The 27,724-nt window shown below is 42.9% G+C and overlaps 1 protein-coding gene across 2 annotated transcripts in view; it reads right to left on the bottom strand.

Annotated features, from left to right (window-relative positions):
• Positions 1–2,630: 2,630 nt before the first annotated feature.
• Positions 2,631–27,724, bottom strand: part of Ednra (endothelin receptor type A) — a 62,682-nt gene continuing 37,588 nt past the window's right edge. The window contains exons 4-8 of one of the 2 annotated variants that reach the window (XM_021170016.3): positions 15,050–15,248; positions 11,558–11,710; positions 8,212–8,345; positions 7,763–7,871; positions 2,632–5,752 (exon numbers count right to left, since the gene is read on the bottom strand). In XM_021170016.3, coding sequence (XP_021025675.1) covers positions 5,612–5,752; positions 7,763–7,871; positions 8,212–8,345; positions 11,558–11,710; positions 15,050–15,248 — 736 coding nt within the window. In that variant the 3' untranslated portion in view covers positions 2,632–5,611. Of the gene's footprint in view, positions 5,753–7,762; positions 7,872–8,211; positions 8,346–11,557; positions 11,711–15,049; positions 15,249–27,724 lie in introns of both variants that reach the window. The other variant, XM_029480906.2, reaches the window with a different exon arrangement.

The raw sequence follows: 27,724 nt of genomic DNA, 5'->3' as shown, positions 1-27,724 counted from the left end.
TGTGTCAGCAGCTAGCAACACTGGTAAGAACAGAGCAGGTAGCAGGTTAATTTACATGCATGCTAGTTTCATGGCTGTTTGGACACATGTCCAACTAGGTCACTATGTTAATACTTTAAGACTTGTTGGGTAGATTTTATTTATATATTTATTTGTTTATCTATCTATCTGTTATTATTATTATTATTATTATTATTATTATTATTATTATTATTTATATTTGCTGTGCTGGGGATGGAAACTCAGTCCTCTCACGTGGTAGGTAAATAAACTACCCCTGAGCAAGACCTCTAGTCCCCAGGTAGGTTCATCTTTTGAATGAAAAGTAACATTTACTGCCTTACAAAAATACAACAGAGGTGACAGTGTAGTTTCTTGTTATGATGTTAGACTTCCATTTTATTTCCACAGACATGAACAGGTGCAAGAAGGGCCTAACAATGTGTTGACCAACTGACACCAAAAGACTTCTGACTCCTGAGCCCTTAGTTCCGGTCTGCTGAGTCACCACTAAGTATATTCCATTGCATTTATTTATTTACACATCTCATGTTGTGTTTCTGGCAGTTAGTACCATGTAACGTGGTGGGTGTTCACCGCCTGAGTCAGGGTTTCTACTTCTGTGATGAAACACCATGACCAGAAACAACTTGGGGAAGAAATGGTTTTTTATTTGGCTTATGCTTCTATATCACAGTCAGGACAGGAACTCAAACAGGGCAGGAATCTGGAGGCAGAAGCTGATGCAGAGGCCTTGGACGGGGGCTAACTGGCTTTTCTCTTCATGGCTTGTTCAGCCTGCTTTCTTATAGAACCCAGGACCACCAGCCCAGGGATAGCCCCACCCACAGTGGTTTGAACCATCTCCCATCTATCACTGTTTTATTGCCTATAGCCTGATCTTATGGAAACATTCTCTCAATTCAAATTCCCTCCTTTCAAAGGCTCTCTAGCTTGTGCAATCTGACATAAAAGTAGACAGTACATCTGTATTTGTGTTGAGTGAGAAGCTAAGCCAAGGGGTCTGGGCTGGAGGGAGGGAGGGAGAAGGAAGAGGAGAGTGGTATCGCAGAGGGACATTCAAGCCTACGCCTGGGAAAACCACAAGATGTAGAGTACAAAGGGGGAGCCCCAGTGCAAACTATGGATCTCAGTAATCAACCACAGCAGCACTTGCCCATTCCCTGCACCAAGGGTACTGCACCGCTGCCAAGTGTAAATGATGGGGAAACTGAGTGGAAAGGGAGGAAGAGGGCATGGAGAACTAATACAATTTCGGATTGCTTTTCTTGTGCACTTTAAACTGCTCTAAAGCGAGCAAGCAAACAAATCAACCCAGCAATAGAAAAAGACGAATCAAGATAATTTAGGTAGAAAACTGATTCTAACCAGAATAGGTCAAAATGAACTGCTTTGTTTCCACAATCCTTGGAAAGCATTAAAAGAACCTACAACTGGGTACCCAAACACTTTCCCATCTTTGTGACAGGATAAGGTTGATTTTCTTCATCATTTCCAAACCATGGGTGTCAGCTCCGGGCACACAAGCTTTCGGCCTGGACACATGAGGACAGGGCTTTTGGTTACATAGTGCTTTCTTAGAACCCTCCCCCACCACCCAAGGATGCTGGCCGTCCTGGCTTTACCCAGTCAGTGTAGGTAAAGTACAGTCTCTCATGAGTGTGGTTGTGTGCAAGGCAGGAAACAACTTGACGGGAAGGGAACCAACTACAGTTACGCTGACCAGAGATGATAGCACAGAGATAGGAGGTGGGTAGAAAAGTGCCACCGTCTTCTGCACAATTTGCCGAGGGGCAGATGATGCTCTCAATAATCGCATTATTGAGATATTGGTGGAAAGTGTAACAGAAAAGAATGAGAAATGACTTCCAAGTGTTTGCCTTGAATAGCCAAAAGATGGAGCTATATTTAACAGAATAGAAGAATATTATGGCAGCACAGGTTGGGATTATCAGGCTTATTTAGTGTATATTATGGTCTATTAGCCATCTGAGTGGAGGTGTCCAGTAAACAGAGACCATGGGTGTGTGTCTTCCTCTGGGTGGCCACACAGCATATTGGTTATTGGTTCCTAATTCTTCTGGAATGCAGGCTCCATCAGATCTGGGACTTTGCCTGTTTTGTTCACTGCTGTATATGCAGTATCAGGCTGCAAAAATTTACCAGAAAGGTAAAGGATGGATGAGAAAGCTGTTTAGTGAACAAAGGAGGGTGATGGATTAGACTCGACCATGAAGTATGTCTGAGTAAGGAAAATTGCAAGAAGAAACTTGCAAGGTATTATACAACAGACATTCCCTACAAAGATCTATTTTAAATGAGAAGACGGGGTAGGTGGTGGTGGCACACACCTTTAATCTCAGCATTCGAGAGGCAGAGGCAGGTAGATCTGTGAGTTTGAGACCAACCTGGTCTATAGAGTGAGTTCTAGGACAGCCAGGGCTACACAGAGAAACTCTGTCTAAAAAACAAAAACAAAACAAAACAAAACAAAACAAAACAAAATAAGACAAAATATCAAAACAAACAAAAAAGGAAATTAAAAAGGAAGAGACACTTGCTAAGCTTCTGTAAACTTATTTTCTGTTTAACAGGCCACTGCCAATACAGGCCCTTAGCTTCTGGATCGTTTCTACAAAGTTACTTGTTGGAAATGTGGTGAAGGTAGAAATTAGAACTGTTTGTATGAATAAATCATTGCCAGTCCATAAACAAAATGCACACTGAAGCCTGTGTATTCAGACCTATGATATTCTGAATGAAAAAATACATTTTATAAGTAAAAAAATGAAGCATCTTTTAAAAGATAATAGTTTAATAAACAAAACTGTTTACATCTATGTCTTACTCTAGACATGTATAGGTGTGTGAGACCCAGTGGTGCACTTGACTACTAACACACCGGGGCAGTATTTCTCAGCTCCAAAATTCAAGCAACTGGAACTTGATGTATTTTTTTTTTAATCTTGATTTTGATTCTTGATTCACTTTTAACTGTAATAAAATATTACAAAAAATTAAAATAGCTAGATTTCACCAATTATCTGACAGAAACTCCAGGAGACTTTTCGGTTGTACTATAACTGGGGATTAGAACAAAATAATACTGTCCTGGGGTTGTGGCTCTGTAGTAGAGCACTTTCCTAGTATATCAGAGGTCCTGGGCTTAATCCCCAGAGCAAAGAGTAAAACACACACACACACACACACACACACACACCACCCAAGGGAATAAAGAGAAAAGTGCAATACTTCCAAGTATAGGACTCTTGGCTCCATCAGGGACAAGGCTATGACAGGAAATCTTGCATCATCAAATCATTCAACCTAACAAATCCTTCCCGTAGCGACTTTCCTGTGCACAGCACCTTCCAGAATTTGTAATGGAACCACAAAACTTGCAACTACAAAAGTTGCAAGTATGGAAAGCTTGAGATTCTCATGTGTCAGAAGAACTGACCAAAGTGGGTTGTATAATAAACAGTCACCCAGAATCCTCTCCCAATATGTGTTTTGGCACAAACACAGGGCATTCTAAGATTACACCAAATCTATATGTACCCTAACACACACACACACACACACACACACACATACACACACACACACACACCCCGAGAGAGAAAGAGACAACCACAGAAAATTTGGCTAAAAGAAATGTACAATTATTTATATATTTATATACATACAAAATAAAAGATATTTGTCATTCTCACAGTCTGTAAACATCTGGGAAAATGCCCAGTAGAGTTACCAGGGCCCTTTGAAATAGTGACCACTGAGGAGTTGGGGACAGGATGGAAATTTAAGTTTGTCTCACAATCAGAGAGGAGCAAAGACTTAAAGGTTCATGGCAAGTGTAACTACATCTCGCTTAACACAATCAGCTCATTTGGCCACTTTGAAATTGCTTCCTGTCAGGAAAAAGGAATGAGCAGGAAAGCCTTGTAGCCAGTCATCACTGTAGGAGAAACTGAGAGAGTCAAAGGAAACATGCATTATATATGTGCTACTATTGTGAAACTTGTAGAAAATGCCCAGGCCCTCCAAGGCCACCCAGCATTTTTTTTCCTAGGTATGCTTCAGATGTGGGGCTGGAAGTCTCAGGCATACTTCAGTGACACATTTAATCTGCAGGACATGGTTTTACATTTAAAAAAATACATTAAAAAAGACTGGGCTTATGAAAAATAGAACCATTTGACCTAATGGCATTATGATTAATTATTATTATTTGGAGACGAATCCCTCTAGTTAGTGCAGGCAGTCTCCCACTCACCGTCCCTGCCTCAGCCTCCAGATGCCGAGTGGGAAGCACGGAGAACGTGCCATCTCGCCCAAGTATTATTAGTACTTTGGGGGGCAGAAGCAGGAGGATCTCTGTGAGTTCAAGGCCAGCCTGATTTACAAAACAAGTTTCAGGACAGCCAGGGCTACTAAGAGAAACCCTGTCTTGAAAAACAAATCCAAATAAACAAGCAAAATCCAACCAAATAACAACATAAAAAGAAAATACAGGTTCTTAAAGATTCGTTGGCTAGCAGCTACTAAGCTGCTGTGCTGGTAACTGGTCTGTGGCTGTGTCTGCAGCAGCTGTGGAAATCATGGTTTCCAAACAAAACAGTACCATAGAAACACCTAACTCCTCATCAGACGGTCTTCCTTCCCTCCTCCTCTTCCTCTCCTCTTCCTTTTCTTCAGAGTACAGGGAAAGAAGAGGAAACGGTCATTTCTAGGGTACCATGCAGTTATAAAATACCAACACTCGGTGATATTTCCAAAAGAGTTCTTTAACCTCACAATGTGTTTGGCTATAAAATAATAATAATTAATAATAATTAATCTTCTATAACTTTGAAACACTTTTTGTCTGTTTGTGTCTTGTGAGAACAGGTAGTCCCTGGCTTTTCCGAATTATGTTGATGAGGCTAACCTTGAACACCGGATCATCTTTCCTTACCTCTCCAATTCTAGGATTGTAGTCATGGGCCATCAAACGTAACAGAATTTCTAGGGCAGTGGTTCTCAACTTGTGGGTTGCTAATGATCCTTTAACAGGGGCAGGCTAAGACTATCAGAAATATCAGATAATTATAACAATTGAAGTAGCAACAAAAATAATCTTGTGGTTGGGGGATCACTGGAAAATGAAGAACTGTATTAAGGGGCTACAGCATTGGGAAGGTTGAGAACCACTGCTCTAGAATCTTAGGATGGACAGTTCCCACCGGCTGGTCCATAGAACTGCACGGTAGCTGGTCATGAACTTGCAAACTCTGTGCTCATGCAAAGGCGGCAGCTATGTGGCTTCCTTGAACCATCATCTCCTTTCTCCCCCAGCTCTAATTTTCAAGTGTTGGAAATGACATGCGCGGTATGCAAATCATATACAGTACTCAGGAAAGACCCATTGGCTATCGCTGGGACTGGTCCACCACGTGCTGTTGGGAGGGCAGGAGAGCTTTTCCTAGGATGGACTTAGAAAAGGAGCATTGGAGAGACTTGGGAACTTTTGGGAGCGCATCTGCGGCGTAATGGTTGTTTCCATCCTAGGACTTGAAGGCACACGGCTCGGTGTTTCTGCGGAGGGTTAGTTCATGCTGTCCTTGTGGCTGCTCCGTTCCGTGTTGTGGTTGTTCTGCTCTTGGTTCTTCCACTGGATACTCGTTCCATTCATGGGGACCGAGGTCATGAGGCTTTTGGACTGGTGACAACAGCAACAGAGGCAGGACTGCGGGTGGGAAAGAGAGAGAGAGAGTGTGTGTATAAATTACCCAGTCAGTCTGCTGCTCCATTCTGAGTCACACAGGAAGCTTGGGCCCTCCAGTGAGGAGTGCCCACGGACAACTGAGGATAGCCAGAGCTTGTCCTAACCAGACAGAGATCAGGAGCAGAGGTCTCTTGCTTTTCATTTTGGTTGTGTTCTTCATGTTTAAGAGGAGGGGCAGCGGTGCTGGTTGGGGCTGGGGGATGGTGGTGGTGCTCTTCCAGTGAATGAGGCAGATGCAGCTGGGAAAGAGCCTGGGGGACCTGCTTCTTCATCAGTGCATCTCTTATGAGGTGCTTGGTATCTGTCAGTACTTCAGGTGACCCTCACTACAGCCCCAGCTGTGGGTACTGTTGTTATCTCTTTATGAAGGACCATTGTGAGGCCTAAGGATAGGGAGAGCAGAATGCAAACTAGAAGCAAGGGCTCTCAAGACTGGATTCTCTTTCCCTTGGCCATTCCCTTGGGTGTGTATCTAATTTCTGAGCATTTTTAATGGGAATGTTCCCTTGCCTTCTAATTAATATATAAAGTAATCACCAAGTGATATCAAGTACAGCTTATGAAATATACTAGTTAGAACCTGGTGTGAGTGAATCCATTTCAGTCCCAGCACTTTGTGGTTTATAATCTTTCCAAGGAGACCTCAAGGCCATGGCAGCTGAAACTCCATTTTCAACTCTTATCTTCTGGGTAATATGTCTGTCTCTACTTAGATCACGGGTTCTGTGAGGGCAGTTATTGTGTTTTCCTTTTCAATCTTATGCAGTAGCTCACACATATTGAGTACTTATTGTCTCCATGTATATGTCTGTCTGTCTGCCACCTGTTGTCTGTCTGTCCATCCACCTGTCTTATGTCTATCTATCCACCCACATTGAGTTCTACTTACTGGATGATCACTTGGTTCATCAGTTTTCACAGTGAAGTAACTGAGGGAGCTAGAGGGGGGACTGATCACCTGTGGGTGAGACCATTAGCAGATGCTGAGCTGCACGGTCAGCAAAGGTTTCCCTGACCTCTACTCTACTATGGATAAAATGCACTGTGGGCTAAAGTTAAATATCTTGGTCCAAGATAGCACGACCCAGTAAACATTAGGGCTGTCCTAAGTCATTCCAGAACTAGAAACTGAGACATCAATAAGACAGGGGAGTTCCTACAGATATCGTTGATGTGTCTGGAAGGAACTTTGAAACAAAACGACGACTACAAGGGAAAGCACAGAGTGCAGATGCCCAGAGTAGTCAGTATATACTTTCCTTGGAAAGCGATTATTTATTATTTTTTAAGATTTGCTTTTATTTTATAGTGTTTGCCTGCACGTGCACCAGGAGTGTGCCTGGGGTCTCAGGAAGCCGGAAGAAGGCATTGAATCCTCTGGAACTGTAGTTACAGATGGTTCTAAGATACCATATGAGTGCTGGGAATGGACCTGAGTCCTCTGCAAGAACAGCAAATGCCCTTAACTGCTGGACCACCTCCCCAACTCTGAAAAGGTTGTTATTAAATCCAATTTAATTGCTGTTAGTGAGAGCTCTCTTAGCCCCAGAGCTGATTTCTGCTGGAGACAGGCTAAAGTCTAAGACAATGAAAGGCATGAATTGGCTTTCTGGACTTAGGATGCCTGGTGCTTATATTTGAGCCTTCCATTTGAAGAGAGGCAATGAATTGGATGCAATGAAGTCAGTCTCTTTAGCATTAACCTCTGAAAGTATCATCTGAATATGTATCGTTCTTCTGCTCTGATGACAGCCTTGATCTTCTTTCTAGGTAACAAAAAGTGATTTTCACTTCTTGAATGAAGAGATGAAGAGGAGGGTGCCTGATCAAAGCAGTAGCAAAACTGAATTGGCTGTGACTGTTTACTATGGAGTACCCTGATTTGGCTGCCAGGGAGAGAGAGAGAGAGAGAGAGAGAGAGAGAGAGAGAGAGAGAGAGAGAGAGAGAGAGATCTTGTAAAACAGTCTTACCTGAAAACAATTTTTGAATTTCTTGCTCACAAAATATAGAGCTATTGGGTTTATGCAAGAATTCATGGTTGCCAGGTTAATGCCAATGTAATCCATTAGCAGCAAGAAGCTGGAGCAAAAGAAAACACTGTCGTTAGAACACATTGCTTTAGAATCTGCTGGGTGGCATTTACCACCAGATCAGCATCTCTCCTAGCCAAAGCAATGTCTTATGGGTAGCAGTTAGGATTTTATAAGAAGCACTGCAGGATCATTGCATTGTTTAGTGGAAGCCCTTGTGCACTGCCTCAGGAAGGAAGTAGCACGATTATTGACAGGACTCACACAAACTTTGGGATCAGTGGTAGGCTGTGTCAGCTAAAAACATATAATTAAGTTTACAATGTTAAGTTTCAGAACTTATGAATGTAAAAAGCAGCGAACCTCTAACTTCTTAATGAAATGGGTACCTGAGCAGTTCACACCGGTTCTTATCCATCTCATCATATACAGTTTTCTTCAAAATGCGGCTTAAGTGAAGAGGGAACCAGCACAGGGCGAAGATGACAACCAAGCAGAAGACAGTCTTTGCCACTTCTCGACGCTAAGGGCAAGTTCATGCAAACAAGGATAAAGGTTAGTGCTATCACATCCAGGGATAGTGACACATAAGGACGGAGGAGATACCATGGAAAAGTCTGGAGAGTGACCTTAGTATGATGTCACTTTTGAAGACCCAGAGTGTAACTGTCTCATGGAAGAGTCATAACCATGCTTTTGGGCAGTTGCCAGCTTTGAGATGTCCTGAGGACAACAGTAGAAGCCTATGCCAGAAGGAAAGCAGGAACTGACAAGAGTCGACACCATGGTTGTGTCTAAGCATGGGGACAAGTGTGTTTGTGAGTCTAAGCATGTGGCCATGTGTGTTTGTGAGTCTAAGCATGGGTGCATGTGTGTTTGTGAGTCTAAGCATGGGTGCATGTGTGTTTGTGAGTCTAAGCATGTGGCCATGTGTGTTTGTGAGTCTAAGCATGTGGCCATGTGTGTTTGTGAGTCTAAGCATGGGTGCATGCATATTTTCAAGGAGTGGGGATGGCTAGAGGGTGACCACTTAGTGATTAGTTAAGTGCTGAATGCTAGGTAACTGGCCTCAGTAATGGCATGATACCCAAGGAAACGGAACACAGCAAGAAAGTCAACAAGTCCATAGAAGTCCAGCCTGTTTCACTCATTGTTGATTTTGAAGCTACTATTGAAATTGTTTTGCTTGTATTTACTATTTACGTATTTAGTCTGAGACAGGGTCTTGCTTTCTTGTCCAGGCTGGTCTTGAATTCCTGTGCCTAAGAGATTACATTGCCCAAGTCTCCCTTGTGTTTAGATTATGGACCTATGCCTCTATGCTGAGTTGAGATTTGTGGCTAATTTTAAAATTCCTTTTTATTGATGTGTAGTTTTCAAAGATCTGCTGTTTGCAAACCGAGGATAAGGGGAGGAGTTTTCAGCAGTGCTGGTTAGAGGCACTTGGCATGTTGACGAATGAGTGACTCCAACTGAAGCCTTACCAGCCTCCGAGGTGACTTGTGGACTGAACATCCAGAGGTTAGGAATTATCTGGACCTCTTCATTTGGGTTCAGACTGCTGAGGTATATCACCCCACTCACATTTAGGAACATAAAATGCAAGCTGTCTGTAATGGGGGTCAACCAATGTCAAAACCAATAGGAAAAGGGCTGAGAAATTCTGGAAAATAACGTTGACTTAATCCAAGGCAACTAACATTAAGTTCAGGAAGCCTGCAATAAATCCATCCAGTTGATCCCTTCCCTGAGATTCTGTTATCCCAAACTACTGCAGAAGCCCAAAGACCTGGAGCCCTTAATCTTCCACAGTCATGAGACCAGCTGGGGTACGGTGCCAGAGACCAGTCTGGAGGAGAGACATAAAGTGTTCCAATTTGTGAGACTGAGGACTTTGTAAAGCTGTTTTTTTTTTTAGACAAGGTTTCACTATTTATCTTTGGCTGGCCTGGGGCTCACTATGTAGACCAGGCTGGACCCAAACTCAGAGATTGACCTGCACCTGGTCTTCAAGGGTTAATTTTACACCTGAAGACTCTGCATCATTCATGCCTGAACAAAGCCAGGCTAAGGCTTCTCACAGCAAACACTACTGTCAGTCAGAGGTAATTGCTACCATTTGTAACACATTAGAACTTATAGGGCACACATACGCACAGCACTTCCTCAGAGTCTTATAATGGCACTGATTCATGTCTTATTATGGCCAATTTGCAGACAAGGGGCTGAGGAAGTCGCACAGCAGTTGGACCGTGCTAATGTGTGCCTGTGTGTGATAATTACACAGGCAGGCTGTAGGAACTCCATGGACCGCTCATGCTGCCTGGGGGTGTGAGTGAATATTTGTACACACTTTCCCATTGCTCTTACTGTTACTTTATCAACCAACATAAATTAGTTGTTTGTTGACTGTCTTCTAGGAACTGGACACTGTTAGGAACCCTATATGCCATTGGCAACCTACAAATATATTACTATGCGCTTAGGAGAAATTGGAAGCTTAGAGATGTGAGGTAATCTGTCCAGTCACATGACTGGGAACTGCTTTGCCTTCTAAAGGCCTGAAGTACCCACAACTGTTCTAGCTGCTGCCTAAAAGAGACATTTGCTCCCACAGGCATGTTCAAATTCCTCCTAAAAGATACATTTGCTCCCACTGGCATGTTCAAATTCTTCCTAGAATTTTGGGCCTCCAAGATTTTCACCCCATGTTGCTGTTTTCAGTTAAATTTCCTACCACAAGTCTTATTTGAGATGCTCCTAGGAACAAATTGAAGTCTGTTTTCTTTCTCCGGAGTGCCTGGTGTCCATTCCATGTTCTCCTGGGGCTTTTTCCCCTCCGACTGAAGCAGACTGTATCCTCTGCTTTCCCACCAAATAACACACAGCCTCCTTCCCACCCAGACAGTTTCTCCACAGTCCCATTTCATGTGTCCCCCAGTTGAGTGCCCCATCTGTGTGCCCTGGCTGTGTGCTGTATGGCTGTGTGCCCTGGCTGTGTGCTGTATGACTGTGTGCTGTATGGCTGTGTGCTGTATGGCTGTGTGCTGTATGGCTGTGTGCTGTATGGCTGTGTGCTGTATGGCTGTGTGCTGTATGGCTGTGTGCTGTATGGCTGTGTGCTGCATTGCCCCACTTTATTGTCTAATTGATTGTATTTGTATTTTATTCTATGACTAGACTTCAGATCCCACAAAGGAAGATGGCCACATGCATTTTTCTGCTCTGGCCCAATCCTAGGCCCATTTCAATTCATCCACACACACATGCTCAATTCACGCTTGGCAAAATAAGCAAGAGTTAACTATCTTTAAGCCCAGCCTCCCCGGGCCATCTGGTTCACAGGCAGGAGCCCACTTCCCCAAAGGAATTCCTAAGGCTATATAAAGAAACAGCTCCAAGAGAACATTTTTATTTTTAGAAAATCAGGGTAAATCTGTTACATACAACATGGTCATGTGCAGTTCAATGACAGAGAGGTTCTGAGAAATGTGTAGTTTGGAAATTTCAACACTGAGCAAACATCATAGAATTGGATGGTACTATCTATCTCACGGTAGGCTGTATGGCCTAGCCTATTGCTCCTAGAATACACATCTGCACAACATATTACTGCACGGCATACTGGAGTATGCAAGTGTGTCTCGTTAGTGAATTGTGCTAATGGATGATCAATGCCTCCATGGTATGCTGATTTCCAAAGGCCTCAGCCACCTTCTTGTGAATTGTATTTACCTGTTTGAGGTGCTCACTAAGGGCGATCCGCAAGCTGCCATTCCTCCTGTTGAGCATCTCACAGGTCATGAGGGTGTAGAAGATTGCTGTGCACACCAAGGGCATGCAGAAGTAGAACCCAAAGAGCCACCAGTCCTTCACATCTTGGTAAAACTGTCCAGGGAGGAAGAGGGAAGACAGGACATTGGAATGAAATCTGAGAGGCACCCTGCTCACCTCAAAGTCTCTGTGCTTGTGGATATAGTTTATATATCCATCCCCTGCGCCCCCCACCCCATCCTGCTTTGACAGCACTGAAGGCCCTGCAGCTGTGCTCAGAATTTTTTTTTTAATCACTGGATCCCATTTTATCACATGATCACTGGATCATACCTAGGTGCTTCACACATGCTGCTGAGCGGTAACACATAAAAAATGCATATTAAAACAGTCTAGTTATCCCTACAAGGATCTTTCTAAGAAGCCAGTGCTGATTTCTACTACACAATGGATCAGTACAAAGCGCCTCCTCTTAAAAGTTCATACGAAGGGACTGGAGACACTTCCATCCTCGTTTATTGATGAACCTCAACATTTTGATAAGATCGGCTGATCTTAAAGTGAACTTACCATGAGGGTCCCATTTAGGAACAGTGAAGGCTATCAATGAATGGCTTATCTGTGTAGCTGCAGTTAGTGGAAGTCAGCCCTTTGCCTGGTATGTCTGCTATGTGACCCCAGAGTCAGCCGGCTCAGCCATCAATAACTCCTCTCTCTCTTTCTTAATACTTGCCACCTGGAAATACTAAAGGGAGGCATTCTAGCTAAAGGCTGACTTCTCTCTCTTTCTCTTCTCTCTCTCTCTCTCTCTCTCTCTCTCTCTCTCTCTCTCTCTCTCTCTCTCTCTCTCTCTCTCGGCAAGAATTTATACAAATCCAGAATATCCAGCTTCCTGTCTTTTTAATGGAGGATTAAAATCCAAGTTTATTCTAATGAATTCACCTCAGACTTGGGAAGACATGCCTTTTACTTCCTTATGTTCTTTCTCCAGATTATTTATTGAGGATAACATGCCTTCTTGTGGTAGTTTGATCAGTTCCCACAGACATGCCCACCATGTTCCTTGAACACTACAGCTTCTGTATGGAAAGCAGCCCTTTCCATACAGAAAATGGTTCTATAAGAAGTCCAGACAAGGTTCCTTACGTCGCACAGACACCCTTGGAAATCTGGTGGGAGGTAGAATTCCTTCTGAGAACAATACTTTGTGTGTTTATGCATGTTCATGTTTTCATGTGCATGTATGTGTATGTATGTGTTCCTGTGTGTGTGTTCATGCATGCTCATGTATTTGTGTGCACATGTGTGTGCATGCATGTGTTCATATGTGCATGTGTGTAGGACAGAACAGCCTTAGGTATCATTCTTCAGGAGTCATTTACCTTGTTTTTTGAGACAGGGTCTCACATGGGGACCTAAGGCTGGCTAATTTGGCTAGGCCATCCAGTTCAAGCCTGTGGCTTCGTCAGTCCTTGTCCTTCCCAGCACTGGTTTTTACAAGCCGGCGCTACTGTGACCAGCTTCTTACATGGATTCTGGGGACTGAACGTTATTGCTTCATCACTTTATCAACTGAACTAACTTTCTAGACTTCAACATTATATTTTAATAAGCACAAATTTAAATATATGTGGCCATACTAGAAACCAATTACACTAAAATGGAGCTAGCAAAATACTGAAAATAAAATTCTGATAAAAGATATGTATTCACCAATGAATTATATATTATGTAGTTCTAACTAAATAGTATAATGGCTCAAAAAAAAAACCTACCAAGATGTTTTAGGATTGTCCACATATGTTTTTCCCTCTAAAAAAGCCATGATATCCTCTAAAAAAGCCATGATATCCTTAAACAATATAGTGGATTATTATCTCTATTTAAAGTCAGAGGAGATGATACATTTCAGGGGACTTTAGTGAAAACACACACATTTTCCTGGATTACGTGCAAACTCCCAAAGGAATTCGTTTCATCCTATTTGTTAACAGATCTTTCCTGGGCCACTCCACTGCAGAAGGCTCTCCGACGTGACCATAAAAAGCACCTGGTTTCTGTCCTTGTTTGAAAGTACAGTACAAGCATCCTTTGAGGCTCTCCCTCCCCTCTCCTCCCTCACCCACCCAGTGTTTGCAGCCTCTTCCCACAGAACTGCAGGCTGAGTGGATGCGACCCACCAGCCGTTGCCTGGGAGGTTGCTCTGGAAGGTGACCCAGGACAGGGCAGGATGGAGCACCCCTCCTCCTCCTCTATGAGAAAGGCCTACTGAGAAAGTTGGTTACACAGTTTCAATTCTGAACTGATGTCATCAGCCTAGGGATTTGGAAAGGGCCTTGGGACAGACTAAAGGAGAGCAAAGATGAAGGGTGGAGCATTAAAGAAGATAGAAAATTACGTTTAAAAAAAAGTGTATTCTAGACTTGGACTGAACCCTGCAATCTCACCAGTTTGACTCATACCCTTGATTGCCACCTGTGGCCAGCACCTGGCCTCCCTCTCCTCAGACCCTTACACAGGAACTGCAGGTTTCACGACACCACCTGTTTGATTCTGTCTATTTCCGGGGATCAGCAAGTTCCTTGGTATAGGACCATTTCTCCTCTAATGCTTTGCTCTGAAAGTCTAGAATGCGTCTCTGCCCCTTCCGATTGCATCCCCTAAGCATTGGCTAGGTCATCCTTCTGTCTTGTTTTTCATTGTGGAACCTGACCTACTTCAAAGGCAGTGAGAAAACAACTTTGATTTTGAGGTTGCCAGTTTGCCAGAGTTCTATTTGTTTGTTTGTTTGTTTAGTGTTCAGGGATTCACAGTGCTGATGTGCTCCTAGATGCCAGCCTTTGATTCCTATCAGCCCCATAAACATTGCTGCATATGTGCAGTGAGCAAAGCCCAGGTCTTAGGAATCTCGATGTCTAATTCTTTATCAAATTTGCTTCTAGGTCAGAACCTATAGTTTCATGTATGACTCCTCACAGGGCATACATTTTGCTCATTTTGCTAGAGAAATGTTTTGTGCAATATTCTTAGGGCAAATAAGATTTGTGTTCAGAAATATAGCTGAGCCAGCTGTACTTCCTCAAGTAACATCTATGTGTCTGTCAGATGTCTTGTGTGTCTTAACCATAAAGCCAAATTACATTTTGCACATATAGAGGTAGTCTCTCTTAGTAAGTTGCCTTGTAATTCGTTGATACAGAAAACCAATTTTGTCTGTAGTTGTGCAATAAGGTAAGGGGGAAATAACAGAGAAGCTCTAGTCAAGAAGCTACATGCAGGTCAGGGTCGCCTTTCAGGCTGTCGGCACAGAAGCCTTGTGGAGACAGCAGCAGGCCTCAAGAGAGTGGCGTGCACAGTACCTTCCCTCCCAACTAACTCATTTTAAGCTTTAGAACATTTTTAAATTGAAATGTTGAACTTGATATGGTTAGTGAATTGGCACATGACCAATACCTCCATGAACTTGGACGTGGCGTTGAGCATGCAGGTCCTATGCAGCTCGCCCTTGTATTCGAAGGGTACCATGACGAAGCCGATTGCTTCCGGGATGGCCAAGATGAAGGAAAGGATCCAGATGGAGACGATTTCAATGGCGGTAATCAAGGGGATCCCGATTCCTTGAACTCGGCTCCAGGAAGCCACTGCTCTGTACCTGAATGGGAGTTGGGGAGGGAAGGGAGAGGGAGGAAGAGAAAAGAAGTGGGGGGTGTAAATCATGTTGTTAGTATATTTTGAGCTAATTTTGACGGGAAAGTGCCCTCCCTGAACAGAAGTACAACCATTGGCTTTTGAGGAGTTTTCAGCAAGCCTTGATGGAAAATAAAACGAAACAAAGCAAACCAGCTTTCCATTTGGAAACAGCCTGCCAGGCCTGAGTCTAAAATCTATAAAGAACTAAACTTTATGAGGGCTACAAAATCCTGTCATCCAGATATGACGTGCATGTGGCAACCATGGACATGGAGCAGCTATGGAGTCCTATTTAAGGCCTTTGCAGGATTGGGCCCTTTACCAGTCCATGGGTGGTACCCATGAGGCTCCAGCCCTTCCTGAGTAGCTATCATCAGCAATTAGTGGTGACAGAGGGAGGCAGTGTCATTTTCTTCAGTAGTGTGGCCACTGGTGTATTGTCCATCTGCCAACCATCTGCCCAAGATCATAAGCAACATTTATTGAACTGAGGGACAGAACTGGTCAGGGAGAAGGAGTCCAGGGAGAGGGGACAAGAGAGGGTAATGGGGGGGGGTGTGTGAATATTTTTACAATGCATTGTGTATGAAATTGTCAGTAAGCCAGTAAGTAGATAAATAATGGCAAAATAAAGAGAAAATCTTATTTTAGATTTTGAAAGTGGCACCAGGAGCCGTGTGCCTATGTGCTTTAAGGTGGGGGGAGGAGACAGGCAGGGTAGTGAGGGCTGCTAGGGCATTCATAGTAGTGTGTGTGTGTGTGTGTGTGTGTGTATCCATCCATCATCTACCTATATCTATATCTGTATATACTTGATTTGTGGGGACATTATCTCTTTATGTAGCCTTGGCTGTCCTGAAATTCACTCTGTAGACCAGGCTGTCCTCAAATTCAGAGATCCACCTGCCTCTGCTTCGTGAGTGCTGGGATTAAAGGTATTAAAAGTATGTGCCACCACTGCCTGGTTCTGGCTTCTCTTTATTAACAAAACTTGAAACATTACCAATGAAGTAGTTGATCCTTGAGTGATTCATGATCACACATATTTCATTGTTTTTTCCCTTCCTTTACCATCAGACTGGCTTTATCAGGCAGCAGGTCCAACACACAGCATTTGGTATCAAAGGGTTAACTATCTCCCATTATAGACCTGTGCCAGAGAATATGAGTTACAAATATCTTTCTTCCTAACCTTCAGCTCAACAATCCAACAGAAAGGAATAGTTCACATGGATGGTAGGATACAAGTATAAATGAATAATAAATAGAATATAAACAACCCTCTGGCATTAAGAAACCATGCTTTAGTTTTCACTTCAATATTTTTGGTATGAGTATGAATTACAGCAGTGTCTCCTGTAGCCCAGGATAGCCTAGACTCACACTGTTTCCTTGGATGGCCTCGGGCACCTGATCTTCTTGCTCTGCTTCCCAAGTGCTGGGGTTGCAACTGTGTACTGCTGTGCCTGGCTAGTTAATATTTTTATGCTAGCAGTCACGTGTAAATATCTGAAGAAAGTCCATGGCTTTGATTTGATATGCTGGTTGGACGCTGCTTTCAGACTTACTATGAAAAGAAGATCTGGGACATGCCATGGTCTTTTTTATTTTTTAATGGCATGTGTTTTTGTGGCTTAATTTTTGAAATGTTTCTTCCTGTTGCAATGGGAAGAAAGCATTTTCTTTTTATAGCTTTCATTGAGTCGTGCCAGACAGACCTGTAACCAGACCAAAGCATTGGATACAGGTGCGCTTGAGGTTGCAGGATGTGCATTTGACTGTCGAAGATTAATTAATAAGCCAAGACTGTGTACAAGTTCCTCCTATTCACCAAAGTGAACTCTTTGTTGTTTATAATTAGCTCTCCATTTCAGCGTCTTCACACAGCACGTGTCTGTGAATGCAGCTCCTAAGAATGGCAATGCCTCGTTCTTTACCAGATTTGCTTATAGATTAGACCCTATAAACGTCTATAGCACATATATTGTATAGTATGATGATACCACATGATGTACGGGCATTGCAATTTGCTGGAGAACTGGTTTGCAAAATGTTTTTAGGATAAGTAAGATTTGCATGCATAAGAATGTCTGGGAAAAACCCAGGTTTGCTCAGAATGAAATAAAATAGAGCTCTTTCAGCAGATCATGAAAATCCTTTCATAGGCATAAACTCTAACCTAAAATTCATGGTTTTTACAGTAAGATAAAGATTGGTGCTTATTTTGATTTCCAGTTCTATTTTCTCTTCTTTGTGGCTTATTGATCTAGCCATCCAATGTTCAATAAAAGCCAGAGTGGAGACCAGATGTCTGTGTTTGAGGACGTCCAGCCAAGATGCATCTGCCTCTTCTCCACTTCCCTAACCTCAGTTAGGTGATTTAAACAAAACACCTTTGCTCACAAGAGCAAAGAAGCCAGGTGTCTTAGCAGGTGCCTGGGGAAGCAGATGGTTTAAGAAGATAACAAGATGAGTATGTTTATAAATCAGCTTTATTTCATTTGCCATCACGAGTAAATCCGACTGGCATGCACACACACACACACACACACACACACACACACACACACACACACACACTGGTAAAGATTTCTTTTGTACATAGAAGTGGTTTTTAGCAGGTAGTTCACTAAATGGCTCATAACCAGTCCAGTCTTTTATTGACTCATCTCATGAAGAATCAGAATATTTTCTGCTTGCAGTCACATTGATCTTGCTAACATTTTTGTGAGCTGTTATGCGGAAATGACTACGGGAACAATAATAAACGATTCCCTGTGATGATGGACAGGCACGGGGAAGTTGTGGAAACTATGAAACCCTAAATGTTGCAATGTTGAGTTTTTTTTTTTTTTTCTTGGAAGTTTATTTTCTAACATATGCGTGCACACCCACCCACACGCTTTTCTTACTAGTGAGCAGCCTTTATTTTAAGTGATGTGTGTGTGTGTATGTGTCTGAAAGATATCTTCAGTAGTCATATCACCACCAACTCATCTTTCCTCTTGAAATGTTCCATCCTGTGGCTGCCCCCATATTCTCCTGGTCACTCCTCATCTCCTTAGCTAGACCCATTCTGTCCCCAATGCTTAGAACTGGATTTCTACAGGCACCAGTCCTTGGGACTCTGTCTCGGTGATCTCCTCCAACCTATGGAGTTAGTACCATTTAAACTACTTATGTGTTGATAATGCTCAAATTTATTGTTCTAGTTTGGAACCCACCTCAAACTTTGGACTTGAATAGGTAGTTGCCAACTTAAGAGTCCCACTGGGCATTCGAGGAACATCAAAAGAGCTCAAAGCGGCCCTGAACCTCTTCTTGCCATCTCAACCTCAAGGCTTAGCTTCGCTCCCCTTCCACCACATTCTCAGTCCTCTTGCAAACCTTCTAACATCTTCCTTCAAAGGGGCCCACTTATTGCATGGTGGTGCACACCTTTAATGCCAGCACTCAGGAGGCAGAGGCAGGAGCATCTTTGTGAGTTTGAGGCCAGTCTGGTCTACAAATCAAGTTTCAGGACAGCCGGTACTACATAGAGAGACTTTGTCCCAAAACAAAACACCAAAGCCTCCAAACCCTCAATAAAACACTCCCAAGGGTGTTCATCCCCCAGGGTGCTCCCCCCTCAGGGTGCTCACATCCCCCCTCTCACCCATCCTCATACTGCCTACGTTATGCTGACAGTTTTCTAACTGCTGCCCGTGCCCACCTTGCCTTGAAACAGCCTTCCTTGGCTCAGCAATGGGAACAAGCCTACTAGATTGGGCATCCTCTGCTGCAACCTTGCTATGACTGCCTACCTTCCAGACACCCACCGGGGACCTCACCCCGGCTTGCTTTCTTCTTTTACTTGTTCTCAGGTCTTTACTCACTTGTATCTTAAAAACATTTCTTAAAATTTAAATTGAGGTTTCATTGTGCCTCCAAGGCTGACCTGGAACAAACACACAGGCAAAGCTGGCCTTGGATTTGTGAATCCTTACCTCATTCTTCTGGGTGCCAGGATGACAGATAATGCACCACCATCCCCAGCTCAGCTGACTTTTTATGGCACCTATGAGAATCTGTGAGTCGTCTTCTTGAATATTCTGTTCCATTTACATTTATTTTTTTCTTTGTAGTATTCATCACTATGGGTCTGTCTTAGGGTTTTAATGTGGTGCAGAGACACCATGGTCAAGGCAATTCTTATAAATGAAATCATTTAATTGGGATGGCTTAAGTATCAGAGGTTTGGTCTCTATCATGATGTTGGGAAACATGGCAGAATGCAGGCAGACGTGGTGCCGGAGGAACCAGAGTTCTACATTTTGATTCAAAGGCAGCAGAAGGGAACTGTCACACTGGCCAGACGTGAGCATATATATGAGACCTCAAAGTCCCACCTCCACAGTGATACACTTCCTCCAATAAGGCAACTGTTAGGTTGCCACTTCCCATGGGCCAAGCATACTTAAACCAGCACCAGGGACCAGCCAAGTTTTTTCTTTATGTTTTTGTTGGTTGTCTGTGCCAAGCCTTCCATTGAGAAAATCACCGACATTCAGTCAGGCACAATGAGTACTTCCATCCACGGAAGAGTAGGTATCAGAGCACGGCCTCCTGAAGCAAGGGCTGCTTCCCCTTCTCTTGCCTTACCATGCATAGTTTCACTTTATTGAACAAAGGAATTTACACTGTGAGCATTTCCCTGCTTCGCAAGCTAGCCCTGCATTAGGGCACACACACCAAAGCTAACAACCCCCACCCCTTGAAGCAAAGAATCGCCCTGCATTAGGGCGCATACACCAAAGCTACCCCTCCAGAAGCACAGAATCAAATAATTGTTAAACAAGGAGGGACCTCTTGGCTGTTCACTTTTGCTCTTGTATTCAATATGGGAATCCCGTGCACTAGAAAGGGCTAGGCATTATCACACCCCACACCGGTGTCCAGTGAATGGGGGAGCCTGGGCTAGGAGTTAGGTCTGCTGACTCACAGTGGGGTCTTGCAGCTTTCTCACCCTGACATGTGATAGCAGAGTAAAAGGAGAAACTGTCTTTTACTTATGTGAGGTCATTTGCTAGAGTGCAAGCCAATAAGTAGATTTTTAAATGTCTTCAAGGCTAGAGGCACTTCCTGTATGTATGCTGAATTATTGTTATTGTTATTATTAGTATTGCTATTACTACTTTATTTTTTGAGACAGGGTCTTAATATGTAGTCCTGGCTGTCTTGGAACTTTCTATATAGACCAGGATGGTGTCAAACTCACAGAGATTTGCCTACCTCTGCCTCCTGAGTGCTGGAATTAAAGACATGCATTACTTTGTCCAATCTGTGTGTGGAATTTTGAAGGTAAGGCTAGAGACAGCCATTGTTATATTATATAAACATTATGGCTGAATGAACTTAAAAACATTATAAAATAAAAGTTAAATTAAAAAAATGTCACTTCAACAAAATATTTTTACTTTTAAAACTTTTTGCCCATTATTATTATTATTATTATTATTATTAGTTATTGTTGTTGTTTAAGACAAGGTTTCTTTGTGTAGCTCTGGCTGTCCTTGAGCTCACTCTGTAGACCTAGCTGGCCTTGAACTCATAGATTATCTGCCTCTGCCTCCTGAGAGTTTAGATTAAGGGTGTGCAAACCTAGTTTGAATGTATTATTTACTCAAATCAGTTATAACTGTATTTTTGCTCTGTTTACATGGGAAGGCTCTCCCACAGAAATGGCATTTGTAGTTTAATGGCTGCACACGATGTCATGGTATTGATCCCATTTCCATCAGTCTTTTTTCATGAGTCATGTTTAGCATCTCACAGGAGTGATGAACACATTTGTACACAGAGATTTTTTTCTTATTGTTAGCAACTTTCCTGGATGAATTATTAGCAGTAGTATTGTTAAATCAAGGCAATGAGAGGTAGCCAAAACACACCCATTCTACAGACACAGTCTCACTGTGCAGCCCAGCCTGGCCTGGAATTTACTCTAGCCTCTAACTTCTGTGATCCTCCTGCCTCAGTCTCCTGGCCAGTTAGTTACATGGCAGTTGTGTTTCAGCATGCTGGGTCATGCGATATAAAATGCAGTATATAATATCTAGTGTTGACAGATGCTTGTTCACAGCGTAACCCATTGGCTTTTCTTCAATTTTGCTACTCCAAGAAGGTAAAGAGGCACACCTCTGCTGTCTTTAATTAAGAGCAACTGGTCATTTGTGATGGTTAGTTCTGATTTATATCTTGACACCATGGACACACAGAGGGGTTGGAGGGAAAATCCTGACAGAGAGACTTCTCACAAGAAAGCACATGAGTTGGGTGGCCAGGAGATGCTAATGTGAGCACTTGTGTGGCTGGTTCTGACGGTGGCTCTCCTGTTCCAGGCCTGGCCTCTGATAGATTGGCACCACAGTCCTGCCAGGCTGAGAGGCCCAGAGACTTCCAGATGACCCTGACAAGAGGCTGGACCAGTGAGTTGGGGACTTGAGACAAGCTTAGTGCCAGCTGCAAGCTACTAGAGAACCCAGCTGCAGTGACAGGGCACAGAAATGGCCAAATTCCCGACCCGTAACATAGTGAGTTCTGATAAAATGGTTATTTTAAACGACTGAGTTTGAGGGTATCTGGTTATCAAAGAGAAGTGGGGTTAGCCAAACTAACCAGTTGCCTGATCCTGACAGCAGAGTAAGATAAAGGATGATTTAAGTGCACGCTGCAGGGGACAAACTCAAAACAAGATCCTGAATTGCCCCAGCCAGAGTGTGACACTGTCCATTTCCCGTCTCTTCGGCTCAACCACTTCTGTGCCTTCCCTCTTATTTATTCATCAGTGGGAAACCACAAGCAGAACACATCCAAGTCTAAAGAGGCGCGCCTCAGAAAACCACCTTACACTGCTGGACCTAGGATCCGGCTCTGAGATTGTCAGGGAGGGTACCAATCAACAACGGGAGGCACTGGCATCATGTCTGAAGCTTGAGGCATACAAAGAAAAGCTGCCTTCCTAATGGACCTTTGCAGCGTTTCCAGGTATCTAATTATACACTGCTCTGGAAGAGTCGTTAAGAGAGTTTTATCTTTTTATAGGCTCCTTCCCCAGACATCTAACTACAAGTTGGATCTGTACCCGGGCTTGTTTATAGCGTGACCCTGTCATCGTCTCGTACTTTAAACAAGACTATTAACTTCACAAAGAGCAGCATTGAATCGCCTTTCTTCTTCTGTTCTCCCCCCAAATAAAGTAAAAGTAACATTTGAAACTCATCACAGCTGCAAGAAAAAAAAACATTTTATGGCTGGTAACAGTTGATTATTCATAGTTTTTCTGGGAAAAGTTCGTCCCTTATAAAAGTATACTTAACTTTAGCATTATAAAGTTTACTGATAAAGCTGGGCAGAAGCCAAAACTTGTTTTTAAATTTCTTTCTCTATTTCTGAAAACTTTCTCATAAGAGTAAGAATGAACATATATTTAAGGTAAATAAATTATAGTTAAAATTGAGGAGTAATTAGTAAAAGGGTTAAACTGAGGCAAGTCCACAGTTAAGCAAAGGAGGCTCATCAACCAGGTGGAGACAGTGACTCTGACCAGCTTGTTTATCTGTCTCTGCACCATGGCGATCGAGGAAGCTGGGACTTTTCTTTGGTTTTATTGCATTCTGTATTTCAGTAAGTAATTAGAGAAGAAATTCAAAAGTGCTTAGACATATGCTTTCTCTCAGGACAGCTCCAAAACCAAAGATGATTATCATATTTTAAAAATATCATTAAAATACCATGGTAACTCTTCCTGGGCGGTATCTGGTTCAGACAAGAAAAATATGGTTTTAAAAACTAAAAATTATTCTTAAAGGACTCCAGACTCCCCCATCTTACTGCTGTCTCATTAAAAAAAAAAAGTGGTTCCTCCCTCCAGTGGAATATAGTGAGATCATGTGAGGGCTCAAAGCTAATGATATTCTATGTGCAGTGATTAATTATAAGGATTAGAACACTGGTTCAGGAGGTAAGGAAACACAAGTTCAGGTCCCAGTGCCTATGTCAGTTGTCTCCCAACTGCCAGCAACTCCAGCTCCAAGGGATGCAATGCTTCTGGCCTCCTTAGGCACCAGCACTGACATGTACAACACACACACACACACACACACACACACACACACACACATGCACACACATGCACACACATGTACACACAGAGACACACACTTAAAAATAAAATGACCTTTAAAAAATATTAAAGGAATTGTGTGTGGACATGGTTCATTCTCCAGTATGAAAACCTGAAATATAAATGTCACATCTGTCCCCGTATGGATCCTCAAGCTCAAAGCCAGCATCAAAGGACAACGGTAAAGGCCACCAACAAAGGACTGGGAGTGCTTTCCCAAGGAGGCCTCTCCTGGATGAAGGCCATTCTAGCAGAATGACGTTTTAAAATGGCTCATCTCCTTGATTTAAAAGTCAAACCACATCTGAATGAAACCATTTTGGGCATTATTATTTTTATTATTATTCTCTCTTATAAATGAAGAATGGCATTTTATTTGGGTCTTGACTCAAAGCTAACATGAGTCATGTGATTCATGAATGGGATGAGGAGAGGAGGGGCTCTGGGGAGGGTACCCCGCACCAGAGAGAGGAGTTGGTGAACGAAGCCACCCCCTTCCCTGCTGTGGGGGGTCAGAAGCTCAGGAAGAAGGCTTCTGAGATTTGGAAACCACCCAGGAGGCACAGCCTTGGCTGGGTCTGGAGTGGGGCAGGTTTCCCCTCAGCTGGGAAGCCTGTTGCCTTAGTGTCTGTGGTGGTTTGGCTGAGAGTGACCCCATATGTTCATGTTTGCACTGCTTAGTCCCCAGTGGAACTGTTTGGGAAGGATTGGGAGGTAAGTCTTTGATGGCAGAGGTGGGTTGCTGGCAGTGGGCTTTGAGTAACTAAGATGTTGCCTTATTCATTTAAAAAATGTTATGAATGTTTGGTCTGAATTTTAAATATTTACCTCTTAAAATATGCTTGTGATTACATTCAGAATGTTTATTATTTTTGTCTTCTTTTTAAAACTGTATTTACTCACTTTACATCCCAATATCCCCCTCTCCTCCCAGTGCCCTTCACACAGACCCTCTCCCTTTTCTTCACTCCCCTTCTCAAGCTCCTCCCCATAGGTATCACCCCCTCTGGCACATCAAGTCACTGCAGGACTGGACTAAACCTCTCCCACTGAGGCCAGGCAAGACAGCACAGTTAGGGGAGCAGGATCCATAGGCGGGCAACAGATTTAGGCACAGCCCCCTTCCCCCTCTTTGAAGACTGAGCTGCACATCTGCAGGGGTGGGGGGGACCCAGGTCCAGCCCATGATTGCTCTTTGGTTGGTGGTTCAGTCTCTGGGAGCCCCAAGGGTCCAGGTTAATTGACTCTGCTGTTCTTCCTGTGGGGTCCCTGTCCTCTTTGGGTCCCTCAATCCTTCCTCTGACTCTTCCACAAGACTTTGCAAGCTTGGTCTAATGTTTAGCTGTGGGTCTTTGCATTTGTTTCCATTGGCTGCTGAGTGGAGCGTCTCAGAGGATAGTTATGCTAGGTTTATTATTATTTTTTAAATTAAGAGGTTTCTTCTTAAAGAGTTACATATCTTTTATACCCATGTGTATGACACGTGAGTTTATGTTCACCACATACATGCAAGTGCCAGAAGAGAAGAACATCAGATCTCCTGCAGCTGGAGCTAAAGGTGGTTGCGGGCCACCATATGGGTTCTGGGAACTGAACCCAGTTCTTTTCAAGAGCAATGTGTACTCTTAACCTTGAAGCCTTCTCTCCAGCCTCTGAGAAGGTTCTTCTTCCAGAGGTCAAAATGTATTATTTTCTTCTGTCACTTTGTACTTTGAGAGTTGGCATGCTTAAGGACGGTGGTTAAGAATGAAGATGACCCATTGGATTACTGGCTCCTGGGCTTCCTAGTTTCATGTACTTGATTAAACCACTCAACCTTAGCTTTCATATCTGTAAAATGGGGATACTTATGGCAATACACTGTTAGAGAAAATATTATCTACACACTATAATGTGTCTAGTTCTTATGTATAAATGGTAATTGTATATTTTACTATTATATATAGGAATAAGTAAGACTTTAAGTTTTCCTCTCAGGGAGCTAAACAGCATGACTTATAAATGGGTCAGTCCTTCACTTTATCAGTGACATTTCTGTGTACTACAACACCCAGTCTGTTTGCCTAGTGATGTGTCGGATTATGCCCCAACCCCAACCCTATCCCTGTAGAACCCTAACTCTAACCCTAACCCTATCCCTGTCTAACCTTAACCCTAATCCTAACCCTAATTCTGTCTCCCTCTAACTCTAACCCAGCCTCTCTATCCTATTGATTAGACACTGTAGCTTTTAAACATCTAACATGGAAATAACACGTTGTTCCTTTTGTCAACTGTCAGAATTATTTTCTTACTTCTTTTCCTCACTTTTTTAAAAAGATTTATTTATTTATTTATTATATGTAAGTACACTGTAGCTGTCTTCAGATGCACCAGAAGAGGGAGTCAGATCTCAGTACGGATGGTTGTGAGCCACCATGTGGTTGCTGGGATTTGAACTCTGGACCTTCGGAAGAGCAGTTGGGTGCTCTTACCCACTGAGCCATCTCGCCAGCCCTTTTCCTCACTTTTAAAATAAGACTTTTAGACTTATTTTAAACATTTTAATCACATAATAGAATGAGAACACATCTCTATATCAGTGGTGTAAGAGATACCATTTAAAACCTCTACTTTTCAAATCTTCTAACGTGTTAGGAGGCAGCCATGTCTGCCACAACCCCTCCAACACAGCACTTAAAAGAAGGAGGAAACTGTATTGGTGTGCTCATGTAGGGAACAGCAGTGGGAACTTACTGGTGACTCGATCAGGTTGGCGCTTGCTCAGCATCTTAGGGAAATGGCCAACACTCCGGTCTTCTGTATAGTCTGTGGGAACTATACAGTGGCCTCTTATGCGGCATTTCCATTTCTCTACCACTGGGAATTAAACCGGGTTTTGCATGCCTGTCGGGTCTCACCCTGAGCCACATCTCCCTGACATGATGCAGCAGCTGACTTAGGCCAGAGCAGCTCATTCATGACTTGTTTCTCACCAGATCACTGCAGATCCTAGTAGGCAGTGAAGTCATTTCTAATCTTTGCATTTAACCATGGAGATGTGGACATTTTAAATTCTCCATATCACTGTATTTTCAACTATTGATAAAATTATCTTTTGTGTTTTAGTTTTGGCAAATATATTTATTTCAAATAACAGTCCAAAACACTTCATTTATTTTGTGTTTCAGGCATCAGAGACATATGGTTTCTTTTAGAAAGACCCCATTACAAGTTATAACTGTTAATGTGTTTTGATGTCTAAACACAGCAATGATTTTATTTGAAAATTAGAAATCATAGCCCTTAGCTGTTCCTTATGAGAGTGAGCTACTCTCTGTGCCAATGGGAGTGGCCATCAGTGGGATGTCTTAAAATAATGAAAGCTTTTCTAAGTTGTACGTGAGCCAAAGCTATGGTGTGTGGTACAGTCACACAGTAGTGGTGGTGTGTTGTACACAAACCACATAGCAATGGCACATTGTACACACCAACCACACAGCAATGGTGCATTGTACACAAACCACACAGCAATGGCACACTGAACACACCTACCACACAGAACTATGTTAAATATGCAGGTGTGCCACAAAATGTGCTGTACCATCCTGACTTTGATTCCTTATAATAATTATACTATATAATTACTAGATGTAGATATATGCATAGATAATGTTAGAAGTTGCAGGTGACATCATATAGTCAGATCTCTGTGTAGCCCTGGCTGTCCTGGAACTTGCTCTTTAGACCAGGCTAACTTTGAACTCAAAGATGTGCCTGCCTCTGCCTCCCAAGTGCTACCATGCCAGCATTAAATTAGGTCATTTTAAAAAAAAGAGCTTCTTAAATTTTTTTTTCTATTAGTGACCCTCTGTGCTTGAGAATTAAAAAAAAAATCATTTTATTTAGTGTATGGGTGTTCTGCCTGTTTAATGCTTGTGCCCCTGTGCATTCCTGGATGCCTAAGGAAGTGTTGGATCCCCTGAAACTGGAGTCACAGAATGGTTTGGGCTGCATTGTGGGTTCTGGGAACCTCACCCAGGTTCTATGTAAGAGCAGCTAGTGCGCTGACTCCCACTCCATCTCTCTCTGTCTCCAAGCTTTTTAAAAATTATCTTTAATCATGTTGTGGGTATATGTGCAGCTGTCCACGGAGCCAGAGAGTGATCCCCTGGGGTTGGAATGATGGGTGGTTGAGACCCGCCTGATGTGGGCACCAGGAACCAAACTCTGGTCCTGTGGAAGAGCAGTGCATAGTTTTAACCACTGATCCATTTCTCTAGCCCTTTGCCTGA

This window comes from Mus caroli, unplaced genomic scaffold (assembly GCF_978045245.1).
Source record: "Mus caroli unplaced genomic scaffold, Mus_caroli_1 scaffold_10, whole genome shotgun sequence".
NCBI classification, from domain to species: Eukaryota; Metazoa; Chordata; class Mammalia; order Rodentia; family Muridae; genus Mus; species Mus caroli.
Note: the sequence above shows the minus strand (reverse complement) of the source record. Positions and strands in the feature narration are given on the sequence as shown.